General features: G+C 31.1%; 1 protein-coding gene across 3 annotated transcripts in view; it reads right to left on the reverse strand.

Annotated features, from left to right (window-relative positions):
• The window catches only part of LOC135142613 (scavenger receptor class B member 1-like), an 88,603-nt gene that overhangs the window by 20,653 nt on the left and 44,609 nt on the right, over positions 1–23,341 (reverse strand). For 2 of the 3 annotated variants that reach the window (XM_064074352.1, XM_064074353.1), the window contains exon 2: positions 13,050–13,223. In XM_064074352.1, coding sequence (XP_063930422.1) covers positions 13,050–13,167 — 118 coding nt within the window. In that variant the 5' untranslated portion in view covers positions 13,168–13,223. Of the gene's footprint in view, positions 1–13,049; positions 13,224–21,897; positions 21,969–23,341 lie in introns of those variants that run through there. The other variant, XM_064074354.1, reaches the window with a different exon arrangement.

A 23,341-nucleotide genomic window follows, 5' to 3' on the forward strand; every position in this document is an offset into this window, starting at 1 on the left:
CTTCGAAAATTAGTTTAAACGGGAGTGACTTTTTGGTCCGCTGAAGGACTTTTTGCCAAGATTTTCCACCAAAGAAGTTTAAATTAATTTTGTTGCCTATAACTACATTAATCGAAACGTTTGTGTCTTAGAATTTAATTTTCCAGAAAAACTATTTATTGGATGCCTTCATCATTCAATGTTGTATTAGAATTTCCAAAATAAACTATGGCTATAAAGCATAAAACAATCAAAATCAAAAATTGCAAAAATATACAGGGTGTCGCATTAAAAAAAAGTTGTATGTGACGGTTCAATAACAGAAGTATAGTTTAAATTTTTGTGTTTTTTTGATAAATTGTATGACGCATCAAATTTGTGGTGGAAAAAACATTGGAAAAAAGTTTAGGTAGCAGATCATTTTCCACTGGAGTCGATAAACAAGGCGAATTAATAAACCACAAGTATAGGAGTAGGTATGTTATTTTATAAAATTTAAAAAAGTGTGCGTCGATCCAGGGACGCATGGATCGATTTTTAACTCTGCATTGTCATTTTATATTTATAAATTAAACACGTATATGCGGCGAAGTCAATAATTTTCTCTTAAAAAATAATAAAAACCAAAACTATGTTGCATTTTTGTATTTTTTGACAAAATGATGATTGGGTTAATTAAAGTAAATGCCCATGTATTGTCAATTGCTGTGTATTATAGAATATACTTTATTAATTTATTTATTTATCATATAGAAATATTGTAAATAATTATTATAATAATATTGTATAAAAAATAATAATAAAATAGAATGTGTAATTTACCAACTAAAGTAACACGCAAATATTTACAAATCCTAAAGAAATAATTATAACTTATTCGATTTAAAATACAAACTACTGTTCATTCATAGCGTTATCGCCTTCGGTATTTTTATGCCTATCATTTAATACAGTTATTAGTGGCCAATTGTTTGTGACTAAAATGAGTGATATAAATATCAGTTCTTAACTGAGTAATAAAGCGTGTGAAAACAGCATCAATTGTTGTACCTAATTTAGTCGTCGGAACAGTCAAACGAACACATTTTATTAAATAGTTTATTTCTCTCTCTCTTTCTATAGCGCGGCAATAAAGCCTATGTTCAGACTCAGTTCAACCTGGTGTCGGTGTCCTCGACACCGACACCGACGTCCTATTCCGGCGCGCCTCGGACACGTCTTCTATAATACGAAAAGAACGGAGTTAAAAATCCAATAACATTTTTATACAAAATCAGCATAATTTATGGTGCTGCATGTTTGAAGTGATGTGCTATTTAGAAAATTTCATGATGATGTTATTGCATTTTGTCTGGAGATCACAGGGTGAGTGACCAAGCGTCCACTTCAGATATCTTCTTCATTATTAAAAGTAAAAAAAACAGAGTAAGACGCACTAAAAAAATACAAGGTGCCCTTTTTCAAAAACGTGAAATATAAATATTTGAAAATTGTAACATTTTACAATTTTTTTATAAACACTCTGTATATTAAAATTACATTTTACTAATTCCACAAAACATTGCAGCATAAATCTAAAAATAACACTGTCGAATTTTTTAGTAATTTATTGATTTGTTAAAAATTTCACGAAAATGGGAATAACGTGGCAACACCGCATAGGAATTTCATTAATGCGAATTATTATGGTTACAAAATCTAAGAAAAGCAAAGTTAAAAATTGGCGTTTCACAAAAAAAAAATATATATATATAATGTCTCAAAAACAGAACATTCTGTATAGTTGAAAACAACTTAGTGTTGGCTATACAAAGAACTACATAACATTAACCTTTAACTTTTTTATATCTCTAATAAATTAATTAATGAGATATAGAGAATGGTATGCTAAGTGACTCACTCTGTAGATAAAAAAAATCTTTATTCATTAATTTGTACGCCCTTAAAAGTACTATTAAGAAAATTTCAGCATGACGTTATTGTATTTTGTCTGGACATCATAGGGTGAGCGACTAAGCCTCCGCTTCCGATATCTTCTTCATTATTAAAAGTAAAAAAACCAGAGTAAGATGCAGTAAGAAAATAAAACGTGAAATATAAATATTTGAAAATTGTAATATTTTACAATTTTTTATAAACACTTTGTATATTCAAATTACATTTCATTGATACCACAACGAAGTATGCAGCTCTTCGTGAAACATTGCAGCACAAATCTAGAATAACACGTTCCCATTTTTTTAAATAAATTATTGCGTTGTTATAAAGTGCCTTGAAAATGGGAAAAACGTGGCAACGTCGCATATGAATTTCAATTATAAACTACAGTTACAAAACCTAAACAAAGCAAAATCAGAAATTGCAAAAATATATAGAGCGTTCCACAAAAAAAATATGTAACGTTTCAAAAACAAAACACTCTGTATAGTTGAAAACAGCTTTAGTGTTTGCTACACAAAGAACTATATAACTTTAATCTGTAACTTTTTTTATATCTCCAATAATTAATTAATGAGATATAGAAAACCGTATTCTAAGTGACTCACTCTGTATATAAAAAAGTCTTCATTCATTAATTTGTACGCCTCCTGTTTAAGTATTTCCAAAAAATAAATAGATATGGTAAATATGTCAACGACACTGGATCTCAGAAGATTTTTTTTGACAAACATTCATTTAATAATTTTTTAAGATGACGTTATCAAGCTTCCGGAGGGAATAAATAAATATCCTAGTCAATATTCTGTAATCACTAAATTAAGTTTGGATATAGTTAGAAAATGTTTAAAAATAAGTTGTAATAATTCATTCTACAAATTTTTGTGGAAGAAACATTGGAAAAAAATTCAAGTAGGTATATGATCATTTTCCACTGGAAGTCAAACTCGCAATGTATACAGAAAATAAACAAGGCGGATTAATAAACCACAAGTATAGGTGTATGTTATCAAAATCAGCATAATTAATGGTGTTGCATGTTTGAAGTGAAATCCTATTATTAAGAAAATTTCAGCATGACGTTATTGCATTTTGTCTGGACATCACAGGGTGAGCGATTAAGCGTCCGTATCTTCTTCATTATTAAAAGTGAAAAAAGAGAGTAAGATGCACTAAGAAAATACAAGGTCTCCTATTTTAAAAAAGTGAAATATAAATATTTGAAAATTGTAATATTTTAAATTTTTTATGAACACTTTGTATATTAAAATTACATTTCGTTGATACCACAACAATGCATGCAGCTCTTCATGAAACATTGCAGCACAAATCTAAAATAACACGTTCCTATTTTTTTAATAAATTATTACGATGTTATAAAGTGCCTCGAAAATGGGAATAACGTGGCAACGTCGCATATGAATTTCAATTATAAACTACAGTTTCAAAACCTAACCAAAGCAAAATCAGAAATTGCAAAAATATATAGAGCGTAACACAAAAAAAAATATGTAACGTCTCAAAAACAGAACACTCTGTATAGTTAACAACAACTTTAGTGTTTGCTACATGAAGAATTATATAATTTTAAACTTTAACTTTTCTTGCATCTCTAATAATTAATTAATGAGATATAGAGGACCGTACTCTAAGTGACTCACTCTGTACATAAAAAAATCTTTATTCATTAATTTGTATGCCTCCTGTCTAAGTAATTCCAAAAAATAAAAAGATATTGTAAAAACACCAACGACACTGGATCTCAGGACAATTCTTTTAATAAACATTCATTTAATAATTTTTCGAGATAACGTTATCAAGCTTCCGGAGGGAATAAACACATAAATTTTAGTCGATGTTCTGTAATCACTAAATTAAGTTTGGATATGGTCATAAGATGTTTAAAAATAAATTGTAATAATTCATTCTAGGAATTTCAGTGGAAGAATCATTGGAAACAATTTCAAGTAGATGATTATTTTCCACTGGAAGTCAAACTCGTGATGTATACAAAAAATAAACAAGACGGATTAATAAACCACAAGTATAGGAATATGTTAATTTATAAAATTTAAATAGCATTTATCATGCAAAATTTTGAGTCAGCGTCACTAAATTGTTGGTGGGGATAATCAGATAAATTTTGATTGGCGTTTTACTGTTTACTAAATTACGGAAATGAGGTGCATACGAAGATGGGTTACTAAAATAGTTAAATAAAAGCCAGGTTGAGAAAGAGTTTCAGAACGAGCGGTAATGACAACGACGAGTTTTACAAAATAAATTACTAGACCGTGTCAGTTTTTAAAACAAAGTACAAAAAAAGAAACACTTATTTCCGTTCAAGTTACATCACAAAAAATGCTCAACTGTGCACTATTTAATTTTATGAGCGCAACTATTTATTATAACAGCATTAGTCATCTCTAGATAGAATAACCTAGTAGATATTTAAATAAAAACTAGAATTTTAGTAACAGTTGATTGCTTTCAATAATACTATTCGAGTTTTGCTAACTAATTTTGACATTCATTGAATCAGAGAAAACAGTCTGAAAGTTTTCAAAACTCGAACAAAAATTATAATAAGCTCCTAATTTGGGCAATAACGTGCAAGCCAAAGCAGTTAACAAAATATTTAAAAATTTAGACAACGAAAACTGCATGTGCCGAAGCAATACATTTCAATAAAAGACGCAAATTAACTTTCACGTCTAAATTAATATGTTAATGATATAAAAAAAGAGTATTAATATTGTGTTATTTTCATTGACACCGTATTTATTTCGAAAATACAACTCGCTAGACGTGTTACAATTTTTTTTCAATTTTTTTTACTAACATTTTGTATAGACAATTGGTTGCAAAAGATTCATTTAGAAAATTGAGCCGGAAACCTGTATTTATGCATTTTGAAAAATCTGATTGCAGTTGTTGCAAAACAGACCAGCTCTGATTAAATTACTTTGTTTTTGGTTTGTATTTATTAGGGTGATTGCAATTAAGAAACACGTTTAAAATGAGTGATATTTACTTACATTTAAGTATTTCTTTTTTACTTATACACATTTGTACCAATTTTAACCTAAATTGAAGCCACTGTTAATTATTCATACTGAAAGACGCAAACGCACTGTCGGCAAATGCAATTAAATGATTTTGCATAAACTCAGTCGCTATTCTTCGGCTATTTACAGTGTTTAAGTCATGTCAAGACTTAATTAACCAGAACTGACTTCACCTTATGGACGTATCGAAGCATGAAGAGCGCTGTTGTCGACGTTAATTTTGAACAGATTAATTACGATTGGCTTTTCACGTCTGAGAGGAATTTTTATTCTTAACAGATATTTAAAAAATAAAAGTGAAATGTCAGGAATTTATACTCATTTACATAGTGTGCTGGTAATGAAATATTTTAACCTATTGTCGGTTTAACACGATATGGGTATGTCTCACAACAAAACCTTAACGTTGTTACTGCGTTTCTAGATAAGCATCTACAAGTAAATTATTGTAATTAAAAGTGAAAACATTGTAGTTTTCAAATTTAGTAAGAATTAGGCTTGACTTTCCCCGTGTAATTAACTTTTTGATTATGCACAGCTTACGTGACATTTGGTGCAAAGCATTTGTTTTAGTTTTGCATATTTTGTATTTTAAACAGTGCATATTTTTACACCTGTTGGGTTTTCGCTGTCGAATATCCGTGTTCATACAACCTTATAAATATTAATTTTTAATGATTTATTGCCTTCTAAACAAAGAGTATAAATTTGTTGTATTTAAATTGCTTTTGTCTAAAATAAAATAAAAGGAAATTTTTCACGAACAAAGGTCATTGTGGTTAACCTTTCTAATCGTGGGTGGCTAAAGTAAAATGTGGATAGGCTTAGTTCTGTTCAAACTACTGAGAGTTTAACATTATGACTGAGAACATTTCGATAACGTTGTTCTTTAAAATAGATAAATTTCTGAAGAGTTAACATTGCCGTCATTTCTATCGATAATTGTAGATATTTTGAAATGTTAATGTCAATGAAAATGGCTTTATTGGTGTTTCTTTATAAGTGTGATTAGTCGGTCAATTCTCATTATCCTGTGAATTTCAATACTACTTTTAATATTTTACTAATCTGCATTATTATTAATCCTGTAGGAGTGAACACTTTTTCAACAATTCACAGAAAAATTGCACAATTTGTATGCCTTCAAAATCCAGAAGAACACACGGGTCATAGTTTTAGGCGTTCGAATGCAACCCTACAAGTAGTCTCTGGGGCAGATTTAACAGTTGTAATTTTGATGATACAAAATAGGTTGTTTAGACTTCAACTGTCAATTTTTTGTACCTACCTTTTTATTGCTTATTATCAGTTATGATTATTATATTTTTCTACTTCTTTTATTTCGCTAATAAAAGATCTTGCTAATAAGATACGAACTAATAATAAAGCTTGTTCACATTATAATTCCCTTTAATTTAGTGAATTTTCTTTTAATTTGTATTCTAATGTACAGTTTAATGTTTTGTCGATATTTTATGAACCTTAAAGAATGAAAAAATAGCTCCGTCCCTGTTCGTCGTCTGTTTATCGTCTGTGTCGATTTTTATTAGACAGCTAATCTTCTAACCTACCAGACCGAAATTTCAGATGTATGTAAAAATTTGTCTAACCATTTCCACCAACAAGTTGATGACGTTTTTTCATTAGGCACGCAGATTTTTATACAAAATTACATTTTGCTTTATTTCTTAATTAAACCTGCATATGTTAAAAAAAAACAGAGCAACGATTAAGCCCCACCCACCCGCCCTAACCTCAGTTGTGATAAATTTTTCATTCGTTGTCAAGTAGAGGGCGGAGCTTAAATGCAAAGTTCATATTTCTGTACAAGAAATTGCGAAAACATGTTTTAAATATTATCATAATATTGTTGGAAAATACATCATTTTCAGAAAAAGGGGACTGTGTAACTCTTCCCACTTATGACAACAACACGATAATTAAACATATGTTTCAAAGGATAATTTCTTGTAAGAAAATCAGGATTTTGCAAATAAGCTTCGCCTCCTGGCTCACGGCGAATAAAACAAATCACCACAATTGAAATGGGGGCGGGTGGGCGGGGTTTATATTTTGCTTTTTTTCTTGATTAACCCTGCATATGTTAAAAAAAAACAGAGCAACGATTAAGCCCCACCCACCCGCCCTAACCTCAGTTGTGATAAATTTTTCATTCGTTGTCAAGTAGAGGGCGGAGCTTAAATGCAAAGTTCATATTTCTGTACAAGAAACTGCGAAAACATGTTTTAAATATTATCATAATATTGTTGGAAAATACATCATTTTCAAAAAAAGGGAACTATATAACTCCTCCCCCTTATGACAACACCACGATAGTTAAACATATGTTTCAAATTATAATTTCTTGTAAGAAAATCAGGATTTTGCTGTTAAGCTCCGCCTCCTGGCTCACGGCGAATAATACAAATCACCCCTATTTCAATTGGGGTGGGCGGGGTTAACATTTTACTTGGTTTCTTAATAAACCTGCAAATGATTAGTAAAAAAAAAACAGAGGAAAGATTAAGCCCCATAAAATAGAATGACATAATTTTTTTAAGAGAATTTTTTTCTTTTTTTTAGTCTAGTCAGAAAATGAATAATTTCAAACCTTATGATTAGTGTGCAAAAACTCTTTAAATATGTGTTTTAATAAAAACCCACGTACATTAGTTTCAGATTTGATTTCAAATATTTGAGTTCCACTCATCTTTTGAAGTACTTAAGACACTAATTCGCCGAATTTTCAAGTTCTGATGTAATCATTCCGTAAAAATATCTTTGAAAATTTCAGACGACGTTAAACCGCAGCCGCTTTTCCTCACAGCGAATGAATGCCGTACATAGCAACTATAATTTTTTCGAATTTTCAAGACACTTCTTGTTAAACAGACCAATTTCCCGTTTGAGCAAAACTCGATGCACGATCTACCAAAATCGCTCTCTCGATCACCTTGCACATTTTTCCACCCACATTTCATTCATTATCTTTTCCCATAATTCCACGTCCCTTTTGTCCCCAACACTACCAATCGCCGCAGTGAACGTCTAACTTCAAGTACACGCCGTGTTTTTTCCATCGAAATCGAGCGGTTTCGAAGTAGAACATGTGCAAATCAATTAAATTGCTTAATAATAATAGCGGATAATTGTCGACAAAACCACAAAAACAATTTCGTGCAATTCCGAAAGCTAGAAGATGGGAGAACTCGTATTTAAATTTAACCTCTCGGAGGCAAAAAAGTGGCTTATGTAAGAGCAGTTGTGTTGTTGCTTTTTAGTGAGGTTGGTTTAACGTGCTGTTTCTTTCCTGGGGAAACGGCAATTTTGGTCGGTGCTTTTTCGTGAATTTTAATAAGGGAGGATTGTACTAAGCAAAATATTGAAATGACGTCATGAAAGTTTTGGTGGGGATAATCAGATACTTTTAGACTAAAGTTTTAACAATAGTTAGTCTCAGGAAGACAATTTATTCCACAAATGGAATTAACCATCACAATGAGTAGAAAAAACAATATAGAAGTACCAGAATTTTATATAACCGTAAAACAGTCATGTTCTGTTTTGTGAAAGTTTTGTAAGTACGGTTACAAGAGCTGCATGGACATTACTAAAAGTACCATTTAATTGTGCTGGAATTACATAAATAACCTATATTTTCGTTAATTAACAAAAAGGTTGTACAAACTACTTATGTAACCTATTTTTAAAGGTTTTACTCTACTAAACAACTTCCTAAAATGTTTTCCCAACTTTTATACAAAATCTTACCTAGTTGGGTCATATCAAATTTGTATGTTTTTATTTACTGGTCGATGTTTTCTCGACGTTTCATGACCCTTAGGGAGCGAAAAAATCGGTCTCTGTCTGTCTGCCCTCTGTCCGAATTTTTATTAGATAGATAATCTCCAAAATTATTAGACCGATTATATGTTTATTAAGAATATTGGGTAGATGGTAAAACTATAACCAAAATTTGGATCACTTATTACTTCAGTTTTATAAAATAAGATACTCCTTTACATCTGGTTTATCAATCCGTGTTCAGTTTTACACCTTAGGCATGTTTTGAAATCTTGTAAACATTTTAAGATTATCATAGTAAATCGTTAATCAAAATTTATTTATTCATTTGTCACCTTCCAAAAAGTGGATGACGTCATCCCAAAATTTCGCTGAATAAATCCTGTCTGAAATTTGCAAAATATTATGGCTCTATAATTGTGGTTTATCAATCTCCTCGCAGATTTTAGAGTTACTTATACAGGACGACTCAAAAAAAACTTAATATATGAGACCATTTATTTTACTGATTAAAATCAAGAACTCCATTTTCCTGAAAATTTGGGAATTTCGTTACTGTTGTTATAAATCTTTGTTGTAATGAAAAAACTCACTTAAAACAAACGCTATGCATGCTTTCTTACATCGACTTTATAATTACATTTTTATTTTAACTTATAAGAGTTATCATAAAAAAATAAAATTCGCATAATCAAATCTTATAATTTTTCGAAAAATCTGGATTTATTTACTTTCGACCAATTTTTGTATATTATAATTTTTCGTTGTTCCTTTTTCTTCGATTTTGCAATTTTTTGTTTTTCGTTTTTTTTTATTTTTTCAATTGTTCCATTTTTCAGTGTTTCAGTTTCAAAATTTTTCTTGTTTACAACTTTAATTTTTTCAATTTTTCAATTCCTCCACTTCCAAACTTTCAATTTTTCGTTTTTTCAGTTTTTCGATTTACAATTTTGCAATTTTGTGATATTGTATTTTTAATTTTTCGATTTTTCATTTTTTTTCTTTCCTCAATTTGTCAAGTTCTTCATTTTTATTTTTCATTTTCTCTATTTTTGAATTTTCTTGTTTAGATTTTATATTACAATTTCTCGTTTTTTCATTTCCTTTGTTTTCTCAATATACTTCTTTCGATTTTATAATTTTTCGTGTATTCAATTTTTAAATTTTTAAATTTTTGCAGTTTTTAACTCTGAATTATTCGACTTTTCGATTTCTTTAAATTTCAATTTAATTAATTTCGATTTTGAGGTTTCTCAATTTTTAATCCTTCGATTTTTTAGTGTCTCGTTTCCTGAATTTTGAAGTCTTTGATTTCAAATTTCTAGATTTTTCAAAGTTGTCATTTCATTATTTTTCGTAATTTCATTAGTCATTACTGTTATTATAAGTATCACACTGCATGTATCCAAACTGTTATACGTTACGTCATCACACAATTTTGTAATGAAAAAACTCACTTGAAACAAACGCTAAGCATGCTTTCTTACATCTACTTTATTATTACATATTTATTTTAACTTATAAAGGTTATCATAAAAAATAAAATTCGAAAAATCTGGATTTATTTAGTTTCGACCAATTTTTTTATATTATAATTTTTCGTTATTCGTTTTTCTTTGGTTTCCTAATTTTTGGTTTTTTCAGTTTTTCGATTTACAGTTTGGCAATTTTGCGATATTACGTTTTTCATTTTTTCATTTTTCAATTCTTTATTTCCTCAATTTTTCAAATTCTTGATTTTTATTTTTCGATTTCCGTATTTTTGAATTTTCATTTTCCGATTTTATATCGCAATTCCTCGTTTTTTCATTTCCTTTGTTTTTCAATGTTTCTTTCGATTTAATAATTTCTCGTTTATTCAATTTTTCTAATTTTCAGTTTTTGATTTTTTCAGTTTCTCGATTTTTCGATTTCTTTAAATTTCAACATTTCGATTTTTCGATTTTGAAGTTTCTCAGTTTTCAATCCTTCAATTTTTCAATTCCTTGATTTCCAATTTTTAGATATTTCAAAATTTTCATTTTATACTTTTTCGTAATTTCACATTTGTTTTTTCAATTTTACAATTTTGTAATTTTTCCATTTTTTGATTCGAAAAGTTCAAAAATCGAAAAAGTAAAGAAACGAGAAATTGCAAAATCTAAAAAATGCACATTGAACAACTGTAGAACCGAAAGTCTTTATTAAAACATTGAGAAACTAAAAATCGAGAAACCTAAAAATTGAAAAAATAGTAATGCATCGAAAAATTAGAAAGAACAGAAAACGAACTGAATCGAAGAATTGGAAAATCGAAAAATTATAAAATGATAAAATTTGGAAAATCGAAAAACTGCAACCTTGAAACATCGAAAAATTGAATAACTTAAATATTGGGAAATTCAAAAATTAAAAATTGAAAAAGTAAAGAAAGGAGAAATTACAAAATTGAAAAACTGCAAATCGAAGGTTTGGAGAATCGAAAAACTGAAACATAGAAAAAAACAAAAAACGAATTAAATCGAAAAATTTGAAAATCGAAAAAGTATAGAATGGTAAAATTTGTAAAATCGAAAAATTGAAACCTTGACACATGGAAAAATTGAAAAATTAAATATCGAAAACTTAAACAATCAAATAAACAAAAAGGTTTTAAAATTCAATAATTGAAAAATCGAAAAATTCTAAAATCGTAAAATTGGAAAAATAAAAAATTTGTCTCAATTTTTAATCCTTCGATTTTTTAATTTTTGTTTCTTCAATTTTTGAAGTCCTTGATTTTTCAAAGTTTTCATTTTATACTTTTTCGTAATTTCATTTTTGCTTTTTCAATTTTACAATTTTGCAATTTTCCCATTTTTTCGATTCGAAAAGTTGAAAAATCAAAAAATTGAAAAATCGAAAAAGTAAAGAAACGAGAAATTGCAAAATCGAAAAATGCTAATCGAAGAACTGAAGAAACAAAAAACGAATTGAACTGAAAAATTGGAAAATCGAAAACTTATTACAGAATGATAAAATTTGTAAAATCGAAAAACTGTAACTTTGAAATATCGAAAAATCGGAAAATTAATTATTGGGAAATTCAAAAATTAAAAATCGAAGAAGTAAAAAACTCGAAAACTGAAGAAACGAATAATTGAAACAATGAGAAACTAAAAATCGAGAAACTTAAAAATCGAAAAAAAATAAAGTATCGAAAAATTGAAAAGAACAAAAAACTAATTGAGTCCAAAAATTGGAAAATCGAAAAATTATAGAATGATAAAAATTTGTAAAATTGAAAAACCGTAACCTGGAAACACCGAAAAATTGAAAAATTAAATATCGGGAAATTAAAAAATTATAAATTGAAAAAGAAACGACACATTGCAAAATCGAAAAATGCAAATCGAATAATTGGAAAATCAAAAAATTATATAATCATTAAAATTGAAAAATCGAAAAATTGCAAACTTGAAACATCGAAAAATTCAAAAATTAAATATCGAGAAATTGAAAACTTGAACAATCGAATAAATGAAAAGGTTTTAAAATGCAATAATTGAAAAAATCGAAAAATTGTAAGTGGAAAAGTGAAAATTTTTAAAAATTATAATTATTGTTATAAATTTAAAATGAAAACTATAAAAATTACAAATCAAAAATTGAAGAAACGAAAAATTAAAATATCTAAATGTTGAAAAACCGAAAAATTGAAAAATCAAAAAATTTAAAATTTCATACTGAAAAAATAAAAACGATACAATCAGAACACTGCAAAATCGAAAAATAGTAAAATCTAAAATTTGTGCAATACTTGTGACAAAAATGGTAATGTAACCATTTTTTCAACAAAATTTCTCTTCTAACGTCAAAATTAAAAAATTCAAAAGTTGGAAAATTGAAAAACTGATAAATTTAAACTTGAAAACTCGAAAAACTGAAGAAACAAAAAAATGAAAAATTGAGAAAATTTGAAAAATCCAAGTCAAAAAAGCTGCGGAAGTGGTTATCAGAAAACCAAAGTCGCAAACAAATATAATTTTTCAAAGTGGAATTTGTTGGATTGTAAGTCAGAGGCAAGGGAAGTTCTGTCGAAATAACCTTCGACCAATTTTTTGAAAACATTTTCGTCCAAGTTTGGTTCCTCAATACCTGAAGGACACGAGTTAATGGCAACAATTTTCTGACCATTCTTCGATTGCTACCCAGATAATAACAGTGCAATAATAGCAATAATAACGATAATAATAACACACCAACGCCGATAATAACACTAATAACAATGCAACAACTCACCGCATTTCGTTTTGTGCTTGCGCTCCGTCGTGCTGATCGTCTCCGAGCTGTGTCTCGAACCCTTGATGAGTGCATCTTCAGTATCAGCAGTGCTGATCTCGTCCTCTACGGTAGACATCCCTGATCCCTGGCGACTAGATTCAGCTGCGTTCGTGGGGCATCTTATGGCTCGACCTGCAATTGATTGACTTCATTGCATGAGACCTGATTTAGTTTTTTAATAAGTGCGTCGAGTAGGCTCACACTGACCTACTTCGATCAATTCGCACTAACACCACTAATTGTTCTTGTATCGTAGTATACTCGTAATTCTGCGTCCCGAGTAGGAAGCGCCTTTACGTAACGCGAAACCTGGAGGAAGTCGAAGGATCACCTTCACTTGTCTTTAATTCGTAACTTGGTGATTTAATTCGTAATTTGGCGGTTATGGAGGAAGTTGTTTCTAATGGTGATGTAGTAGCCGAAATTTTCGTGTCGGGTTTGCGCAATCACTGACCTTACTTAATAGGAATTTTCATATAGCGTGATCTTTGGAGGGGGGTGCATTTAACACAACAAAGAGCCGAGCGATAATTGCGAAAGATTTTTTAATTGTGTGCTTTTTAAATTATTTCCTAGATTGCATGTGGGTTGTTATGTTGTTATAGTACACGAAAGGACGATTATCTAAGACGTATCAGGAGATGTAAGGTCACTGTCATTGGAGTTTTTGCGACTTTCAGTTTTCAAGCAAGGTGGAAAAATCCGCAGCTGGAGGGCGTTTGCTGCTGGAGTCGTACGGATTTTTCCATAACGTTCTAATTTATGTGGCTAAATCTAGAGCAACGTTAGATAGTAGGAGGTTTATGAGTTGTTCTATTCGTCACCTCACGTTTAATTCAACGCATAATTTACTTGTTTCTGCGTGACTGATTAAATTTTCGCTGTGACCTGTTAAATGTTGGTTCTATAATTGCATTATATTTGGTATACCTAATTTATGCGGTCTAATTTGTATCCTTCTATCATTAGATTTTTAAAAGGTCATTGTCGCTGAAATTATTTCGCACTGTATTTTTCCATCTTTCCGTGTTATCATGGGTGGAGTAGTTTTTGCATTCTCTTCCTTGAATGAATATTTTTTATTTTTGCTTTCCTAATGAAATATAGGAAATTGGTGCAATAAAACAATAATAACATTAATAACAATTATAATGTCACTCCAAAATATTAATGACGTCATCGTAAAGTCGTGTTAAATACATTGTGTTTTGTTATAAAAATTCATATTTTGAAAACAATTTTTGTTCTATGAGATTTGTTATAAGTGACTTTTTGAGAAGAAAAAATAAGAATCAAAGAAAGTTATTTTTTAAGGATCAGTTTGAGTTAAAATTTCGCAACTTTGTATCTTGACAACGATTAGAAATATCAAAATTCTGTAAACGCCATTGTTTTCAGCTTGTAGAAGGATTTGCATTATCTAATAAATAGTTAAATGATTAATTATTTATATTTTAATACAATTTGCTAGAATACGATTCACAATGTAATGTTTTACTGCTGACAGATGTTAGTTTTAACAATTTTTGTTGGAATTTTAGATTTTCAATTAAATTCACAGTAAAACATATCAGAATTACGAAGTTAATTTTTCAATTTTGAAATTTAATATTTTGAAAAAAAATTTTAACCATAATTTTCGAGTTCTGCAGATTCTTCTTAACAACGTACCATCGAGCATATACATAATTTTTTCATCACCCTGTATTTATACATATTCTTAGGTTGTGAAATTCCAATGCGACGCGACATTGCAACGTTTTTTAAAATATGTGTCGCAATAATATTTTGTTTTAGTTGTTGTACTTAGTATAAATAAAATTTGTTCTTAATGTACAGAAACTTAATTTTTACAACGATTAGAACAATTAATTTCCACAACCTTTGTTGATAACAATTTCATCTTATTTCATTTTGTACTTTTAAGTTTTAGAGTGTGTTTGATAGGTAAGTTTACAGTTTACAGGTACACCTAGACATAACCTAGAAATAACAATTTTGTCCACAAAATTCTAACCTGAAGATGGCCTTACTTTATTTTCGGCCGAAACACGTGTCGCAATAAAATAAATAATAGTGTTCGAAAGACAGGAACATTTTACTCTTCCATTAAAATTCAACAAAAAGACGAACAGGTTAAAGATATGGTGTATCTAGGAAATAAAATGTCGAAAATATGATGAGTTTATACTTGTGATTTATCTTTCCATTCATATTTTTTTAATTTGCTTATACAGGGTGACTGAAAAAATTAATGAATGCGTGAGTTTATTTGATTGATATAATCAGAAACTGCAAAACCGAATGCTTTGAAATCTTGGAAAAGTTTTAAAGTTATCATAAGAATGGTAAATTTTTGATCAAAATGTATTTGCTCATTCCCCTTAAATGTGCAAAATATGATGAGTCTATACTTGTGATTAATATTTTTTAGATTTGCTTATATAGGGTGTCTCAAAAAAATTAATGAGTCAATTTATTTTATTGACCAAATCAGGAACAGCTCACTCCATTTTTCGAGAAAATTTTGGGAATACAATACTGTTATTTTTCAATTTCCATTTTACACTAAATAAAATAAGTCAATGAAATGGAGAAAGGAGGTGGGCGGAGCTAAATTTAGCTTTTTTCTAGTTCTGAGCAAGCAGTAGCCCAGCTACTGTGACTACTGTTAATATTGTTCAGTCCTAACTTACAAAGTTTTAGCCCCACCCACCCACCCTTCTTTTCTTAGAAGATGTCATTTACCAAAATCAATCTTATCTTAACAAGTATTAGTCCTCCACCCACTCTTTATTTTCTTAGAGGGTATGTCATTTACCAACCACCGGCCACACACAGAATCTTTTATAAGCAAGCGACAGCCCCGCCCACCCGCTCCTTCTTCATTCCAGTGATTACTCTTCTTAATATTGTTCAGTCATTTACCAAATTCAACCTTATCTTAACAAGTACTAGCCCCGCCCACCCACCCTCTATTTTCTTAGGGGGTATGTAATTTGCCACAGTCAGGCTTATCTTAGCAAGTACTACACCGCACCAATCCAAGTTCATACGTATCCTTGCAAAAATGTTGATAAGGTCATCACAAAATTGTGTAAAAACTCAACTTAAAAATGCTCCGCCCCGCCCACCCACCCCTTCTTCGTTTCAGTGACTATTCTTAACATTATTCAGTTCTAACTTAGGAAGTTTTAGCCCCGCCCACCCACACTTTTTTTTTTAGAAGATATGTCATTTATCAAAATCAATCTTATCTTAGCAGATACTAGCCCCTCCCACACACGGTGTTCTCATTCTAACGATTTTATCTCTCTTCAATTGAGATCCACATTTCATTTGTACTAGACAAAATGTATCACTGAAATGGAGGCGGGGTGGGTAGGCGGGGTGAATTATATGTTTTTGGTAAAGTGAGAATGGGGACTAATAGAACGTAGGCTTAAAAAAAAGCGTTTATCGTAATTTTTTTGTTATACTACTTATTTTTTATTTCTGAAGAAAAAAAATGAGAGAGCGGGTGGGTGGGTGCGTGGGGCTAAGTTTAACTTTTTCCTACAGAGTCTTTTATAAGCAAGCAACAGTACCGCCTACCCACCCCCTCTTCATTCCAGTGATTACTCTTAATATTGTTCAATCATTTACCGAAATCAATATTATCTTAACAAGTACTAGCCCCGCCCACCCGCCCTCTATTCTCTTAGGGAGTATGTAATTTGCCCCAGTCAGTCTTATCTTAGCAAGTACTACACTGCACAAATTCAAGTTCATATATGTGTCCTTGCAAAAATGTTAAAGCGGTCATCATAAAATTGTGTAAAGTATAAACTCAACTTGAAAATGCTACGCCCCGCCGACCCACCCCTTCTTTGTTTCAGTGACTACTCTTAATATTGTTCAGTTCTAACTTAGCAAGCTTTAGCCCCGCCCACCCACCCTTTTTTTTCTTAGAAGATATGTCATTTACCAAAATAAATCTTATCTTAAGAAATACTGCCTCCCCCCACCCGCCCTTTATTTTCTTAGTGGGTAGGTCATTTACCAAAATCAAACTTATCTTAGCAGATAATAGCCCCTCCCACGCATGATGTTCTCATTCTAACGATTTTATCTCTCTTCAATTGAGATCCATAATTCATTCGTACTAGACAAAAGGAATCACTGAAATCGAGGCGGGGTGGGTAGGTGGGGTGAATTATATGTTCTTTGTAAAGTGAGAATGGGGACTAATAGTTAGAATGTAGGCTTAAAAAAAGCGTTAATCGTAATTTTTTTTCTATACTACTTATTTTTTATTTCTGAAGAAAAAAATGAGGGAAGGAGTGGGGGGCGGGGCTAAGTTTAAATTTTTCCTACAGAATCTTTTATAATCAAGCGACAGCCCCGCCCACCCACCCCCTCTTCATTCCAGTGATTACTTTTAATATTGTTCAGTCATTTACCAAATTCAATCTTATCTTAGCAGGTACTACAGTGCACCAATCCAAGTTCCTATACGTGTCCTTGCAAAAATGTTGATGGGGTCATCACAAAATTGTGTAAAGTAAAAACTTAAAAAAATGCTACGCCCCGCCCACCCACCCCTTACTTCGTTTCAGTGCTTACTCTTAATATTGTTCAGTCCTAGCTTAGCATGTTTTAGGCCCGCCCACTTACCTTTTTTTTCTTAGAGGGTAGATCATTTACCAAAATCAATCTTATCTTAGCAGATACTGGCACTGCCCACACACGATCTACTCATTCTAACGATTTTATCTCGCTTCAATTGAGATCGGCCTTTCATTCGGACTAAACAAAATGAATCACTGAAATGGAGGCGGGGTGGGTGGGCGTGGTGAATTATATGTTCTTGTGTAAAGTGAGAATGGGGACTAATAGAACGTAGGCGTAAAAAAAGCGTTAATCGTAATTATTTTTTATACTATTTATTTTTTATTTCTGAAGAAAAAATGCGAGAGGGGTGGGTGGGCGGGGCTAAGTTTAACTTTTTCCTACAGAATCATTTTTTATAAGTAAGCAACAGCCCCGCCCACCCGCCGTCTATTTTCTTAGGGGATATGTAATTTGAGTAATTTGCCATCAGTCTTAACTTAGCAAGTACTAAAAAAAATGCAAGATATGTTTTATTGTACCTGCGGTGCGAGGAAAGTTCTCCCGAAACAACTTTCGACCAATTTTTTTGTGTTGTTCCTCTTATTTGTTATCTATTTTCAATATTTGAAGTTGAAAGTTAGCGTGAGGGAACAAAAAATTTAGTAAGATGCAACAATAAAATACAGAGTGTTCCAATTTTGAAAATTGAAAAGTTTTAGATTTTTTTGATAAACAGTCTGTGTATTAAAATTTTATTTTTGTGAACTCTCGCATTGTTAAAAAATTCTAGAAAAATGGAATAATGTTACATTGGAATTTCAAAAATAAACTATAGTTGCAATACTGATAAAGTTAAGGAGAAAGAAACGCGCAACTTTCTAATCATTAATGAAATATCGAGGACTACGTGCTTACACACACCCGGTATATATAACATATATACAAGGTGTTCCAACTGGGTGGTGTCAAAAGATTAACCATTTATAGTGGACTAATGAAAATATTGTTTGACGCAGTTTAACAGTACTCACATCATCTCAAACCTCAATGGTAATTATATTTTTAATATCGAACACCCTATACATTTATTTTTTTATCAAAGTTTCAACATATTTGAATTTTTATGGAATAAGATAATAAGGAGCATACTATGTTTATGTTTCAAGTGAGTGTTTTCATCACAAAATTCTGTGATGATGCCGTCATCAACATTTTCGCTTTCGATGCGTATATCAATTTGAATAGATGCAGAGTAATACCAATAGTGACAGAATTGTATTAGGGAAAGGAAAATTATCGGCTTCACCATGAATATCATTTAATTATATTATTTTATATTTATCCAGAAATTGTAAATTTTTTTTGTCAAATCGCCAAAATTTTCATTTTTAAGCATAATATTTAATACAGAACTACAGATTTTGACAGACCTGGTTGATTAGAGGAAAAACTCAACACGGTTTCATAAACTACATATATAAGGAGTATGTTATTTATACATATAATCAATAACCTCTTTTATCTTTTACCTTCTAGGGGGCATGCCACGTCGAGAAAATATAAAAGTAGTCAGTTACCCAATGGACCGACTCTATTATAATACTTCCTTATGTTTTTCAAAAATATATATCTAGATTAGATTGAACACAAAATATGGGATCTGAATATTAACAAAACAATTTTACCTTGTTGATTAATTTTGTCAATTTTACCACAGTAAGAGAATTAATAAACATCTGTATGAAACAGAACATTTTTCACTTCAACAGGAAATTTTTTCAACAGCGTTGTCTCCTTGCATGACTGACTTTTTTTTAACCAATTTGAAAAGAAATTGTTCTATAAGTTTGAATATCTTCCACGAATGTTAAGTCCGTTAATATTTGTAAATTTCTAGACACTCATGAAAGTCTAGAAATATTCAAAAAGATTATAGTAGATTATTTTTCTTAAAATCAACAATCGCCACCACTTCTTAAAGTACCAACATAATCAACATAGTTAGTAAACATATGTGAACTTTAGGTGCAGGGATTTTTTGAACCATTTTCGAGCTTTCCCGCAATTTTTGGATCACCGTATAGAGTTGAAATAACACGTGTTTTCAACATATAAATCCATTCAAAACACGGAAGTGTAATAAAAATGTATATGACATAAAAAGAGTTGCTTCCAATATGTCGAGGTCGTTGACAGGTGATAGTTAACATATTTACTCACAGCATTCATATTTTTCACATGGTTTTATAGAGGCTAGCTCTCTTTATTACACGTAATATACAAGGTGCTGAGTATTCCACAGATATATGAAAATAGATAGATCACGATCATACTGGGTGCTCAATTGAAAAAGTCATCAAGTTGGGCTTGTGTACGGAGTGGTATAACTTAACCTCACTTTTCCGTATAAAAAAAATTAAAATTTTGAACAACTCTGTCAAATGTTAATTACACCTACACAACGGAGTGGATTGAAAGTTTATTTTGGGTTTGGAAAACCCAGTGTGATATATTGTTCACCCGGTTATGGTTCTATGATATAACCAAAATTTATGGCTCGTGAATCCCGTCAAACTTCTAGACAAAAAAAAAAAACAACGTATCAGATAATGTTAATTAAGGTATTGCATAATTATAGATGTGTCTTTATAGCGTGGCTACAAATTTAACAACAGACGGAAAATAACTATTTTAACGCAAAAACTTGAACAATAAATATTTGCATCTGGTGTCATTATATTAGTTTTATTTGGCATATTATATTAATATTCAGTGGTTTTCCCGATGACATTTCTGTCTCGAAAAACATTTTAACGCGCAATATTAAGATCGTTTCACACCGTAGGTATAGCAAATAGTCCGTAATTAATCCAAGTGAACGTACCTACTCGCTTTTTTTTTAATCTTCCAATGTTAAATGTGTGTCATCTATTGCCCAACTAGAACAACATTGTGTTTTGAAATGTTTCCGTTTTTATAAAGGTTATTCTTACAGGCTTACCAATATTGAACACGCCACAGATGAACAATTCCACTGTGGGGAAAAAAGTAAAAGGAATTTTGACACGAAGTAGCAATACAAAAACGACGAAAAAAAAGTAGCTCGCGATGCAATCGCTGAAATCACAATACCAACCTACAAAAATAAGACAACGATATTAAAAAGTACAGGTCAGAAATGGTACCATCTGTCAATTGCGCGAAAGTGGAAATACCGAGTGTTGCAAGACGTTTTGCTCCAAAAATATTAATCGAGTGACTAATCTGTACCGACATAATACATCATAAATTATTTTTGTAAAGTTTTCACTTTCCAAGGCGAGCTTTTTCGTCTCTTTGCAGCAAATCAAGTTGAAGTCAACAACAACACAAAGTAAACAATAATTAAACTATTACCAAATGTCTTGGAACGTGACGACAAACTCCTATTTATTTAAGCCGAAACCACTAAGGTTTTCCACATCCTGATTTTTCACTTTTTGTTTACCTTAGGACACGGTTTGTGACATTGTTATTATGTAAAAATGTACAAATGTTTGTTTTATGAGCCGAAATGTACGGTACGATTGATTAGTACCTTTATTTGGGTTTTCAGTTAGCGACCGACTGAAAGAAAGTCGATGAAAAGCGGCCACAACAAGTGTAACGATTTTCAGGTTCAAAACAACCGTGTAATCAAATGTGAAAAATATAAATACATAAAACTCGTTTCAAATCAATGCCAATGACACGGGTCGAAATCGAAAGAGAAATGCTTAAAAACCAAGGACAAAAAATGTCTTATGCAAAGGTTACAAGTGCTTACAAAAAAGTTGCAACGCTTGAACTTGAATCTAGACGAATATTGAGTAATGTTTGAGACGTTTCGTCTGTGAAAGTGGACATTGTCAGTGCGGTCTGGGGCTTACCCTACGCACATCAAATGGGTCATGGGCGCATCGTAGTGTGTAAGAGTGCTAGTAAACGAAACTGACGTTGATCCATTGTGACGTACAAAGGATACAATGTTGTGTTTACTACTCAGTCTGAAATAAAGCGATCAGGAAATGCTAATAATAATAATGCGCCAGTGAACACTTTGAAGGTAACAACGTGTAGGTGTTGTAAAAATGGCTATTACTACCGCACAGCAAAACACATATAAAATAATGGTGACGTAACATCGCAGAACTGAAATTTGAAACCAACAGACGAATAACAGATACCTACTCACAATTTTTTGCTAAATATAGACACTCGATTTGTCGGAGAAACAAAGAACTATCATTCACTTTATAACACGATATTTATGCGCTCGAAGTACTTCTTTTCACCGGTTGAATGCAAACTACCAGTTTCTGCGGCTAAAATCGGCTTAGAACAGTTCTACTTTTTTTTTTCAGCTTCAGCAAGTACTAATAGCAGTCAAAACAGCAGTTTCCAATTAATTGCCGGTTTATCTTGCTTTCTTATTAAGGCAATTAACCTCCTAAACCGCTGTTACCAAACTCACACAAGTCATCCACAATTACCGAAAGTAAAGAAAAAGCAAAACCGCAATGAATCATAATTGCTTTTATTCAAGCGTTACACAACTGACCTTCCTCACCGATCGGCGGCTTCATCGATAAATAATTGCTCTGGAGTTATTGAGATAAAGCTTCCCTTTCCTCTGACGCACAACGGGTGCATGTTGGAACGTTTTTTGGTATGAAGATTTATGCAATGGATATTTTTTAGTTTTCAAAAAAAGATGAATATATTATCAAAACTAAAATTTGGAGTAACATTTACAAAAGAAATTTTGTCATCAAGTTTCTGAAAGCGTTTTACTGTTGAAATATGCTAAGGTAAGGAAATGGTTAAAATCTGCAAAACTCTTCTCCATCTTTAAAAAATGAAATCAAATATTATGACGTAAATTTTTGAATGTCACGAATTTAAACACAGGAAGAGGAAATCATCATTAAAGTAATTGAATCGTAATAGTCCAGTTGTTACGATTGTGCGGCCGTAAATTTAAATATGAACAATCGAGCAAAAAGGAACAAAGATGACTGAAAAACAAGCGACAGCGGTGCGAAGGGCGTCTTCTCGCGAAGGTCTGTTTGCCTAACTATAGGCCCAGAGCGTTGTGGATTTTAATCATCCACTTTCATGGGGCTTCCAGCCAACTAGACAATTTGATTCACTAGGGTTGAAAATTGCGTTATTGCGGATAAACATTCACATGCTGTTGTAAGAAAACAAACCTAAAATTCACACTCCTACGATGATATTAATTTAACTGATGATAATTTCCAAGGTTCTTTCTCTCAAATTAGATCAACGGTTAAGATTAAATGCTGTAAATGAACTATTTACCTATCTCGAGTGATAATGTAGTAACTTCAGTAAAAACATCGAGACTTTTCATTTTGGCGTGCTAAAATTCCGCAATGTGTTTTATATGAACATTTGCTTGATTGTTAAATTGCATTAGAACCATGAACACGTGTTTTTTTTTCGGATTAGAAAATCATTAATTTACTGATATTGGACAAATTACCCTCGTTGAGGCGGACTGTGGCGTTGAAGGCGATTCATTTTGTATAAAAAAGATGTTTTTTTTATGTGAAAGTACAAACTAAATTTTACACGCCCTTAGTTTTAACACATGTTTTCACTGTACTCAGTAA

This window comes from Zophobas morio, unplaced genomic scaffold (genome assembly GCF_036711695.1).
Source record: "Zophobas morio isolate AGI-343-1 ecotype UQ-CSIRO unplaced genomic scaffold, CSIRO_AGI_Zmor_V1 ptg000049l, whole genome shotgun sequence".
Lineage (NCBI taxonomy): Eukaryota > Metazoa > Arthropoda > Insecta > Coleoptera > Tenebrionidae > Zophobas > Zophobas morio.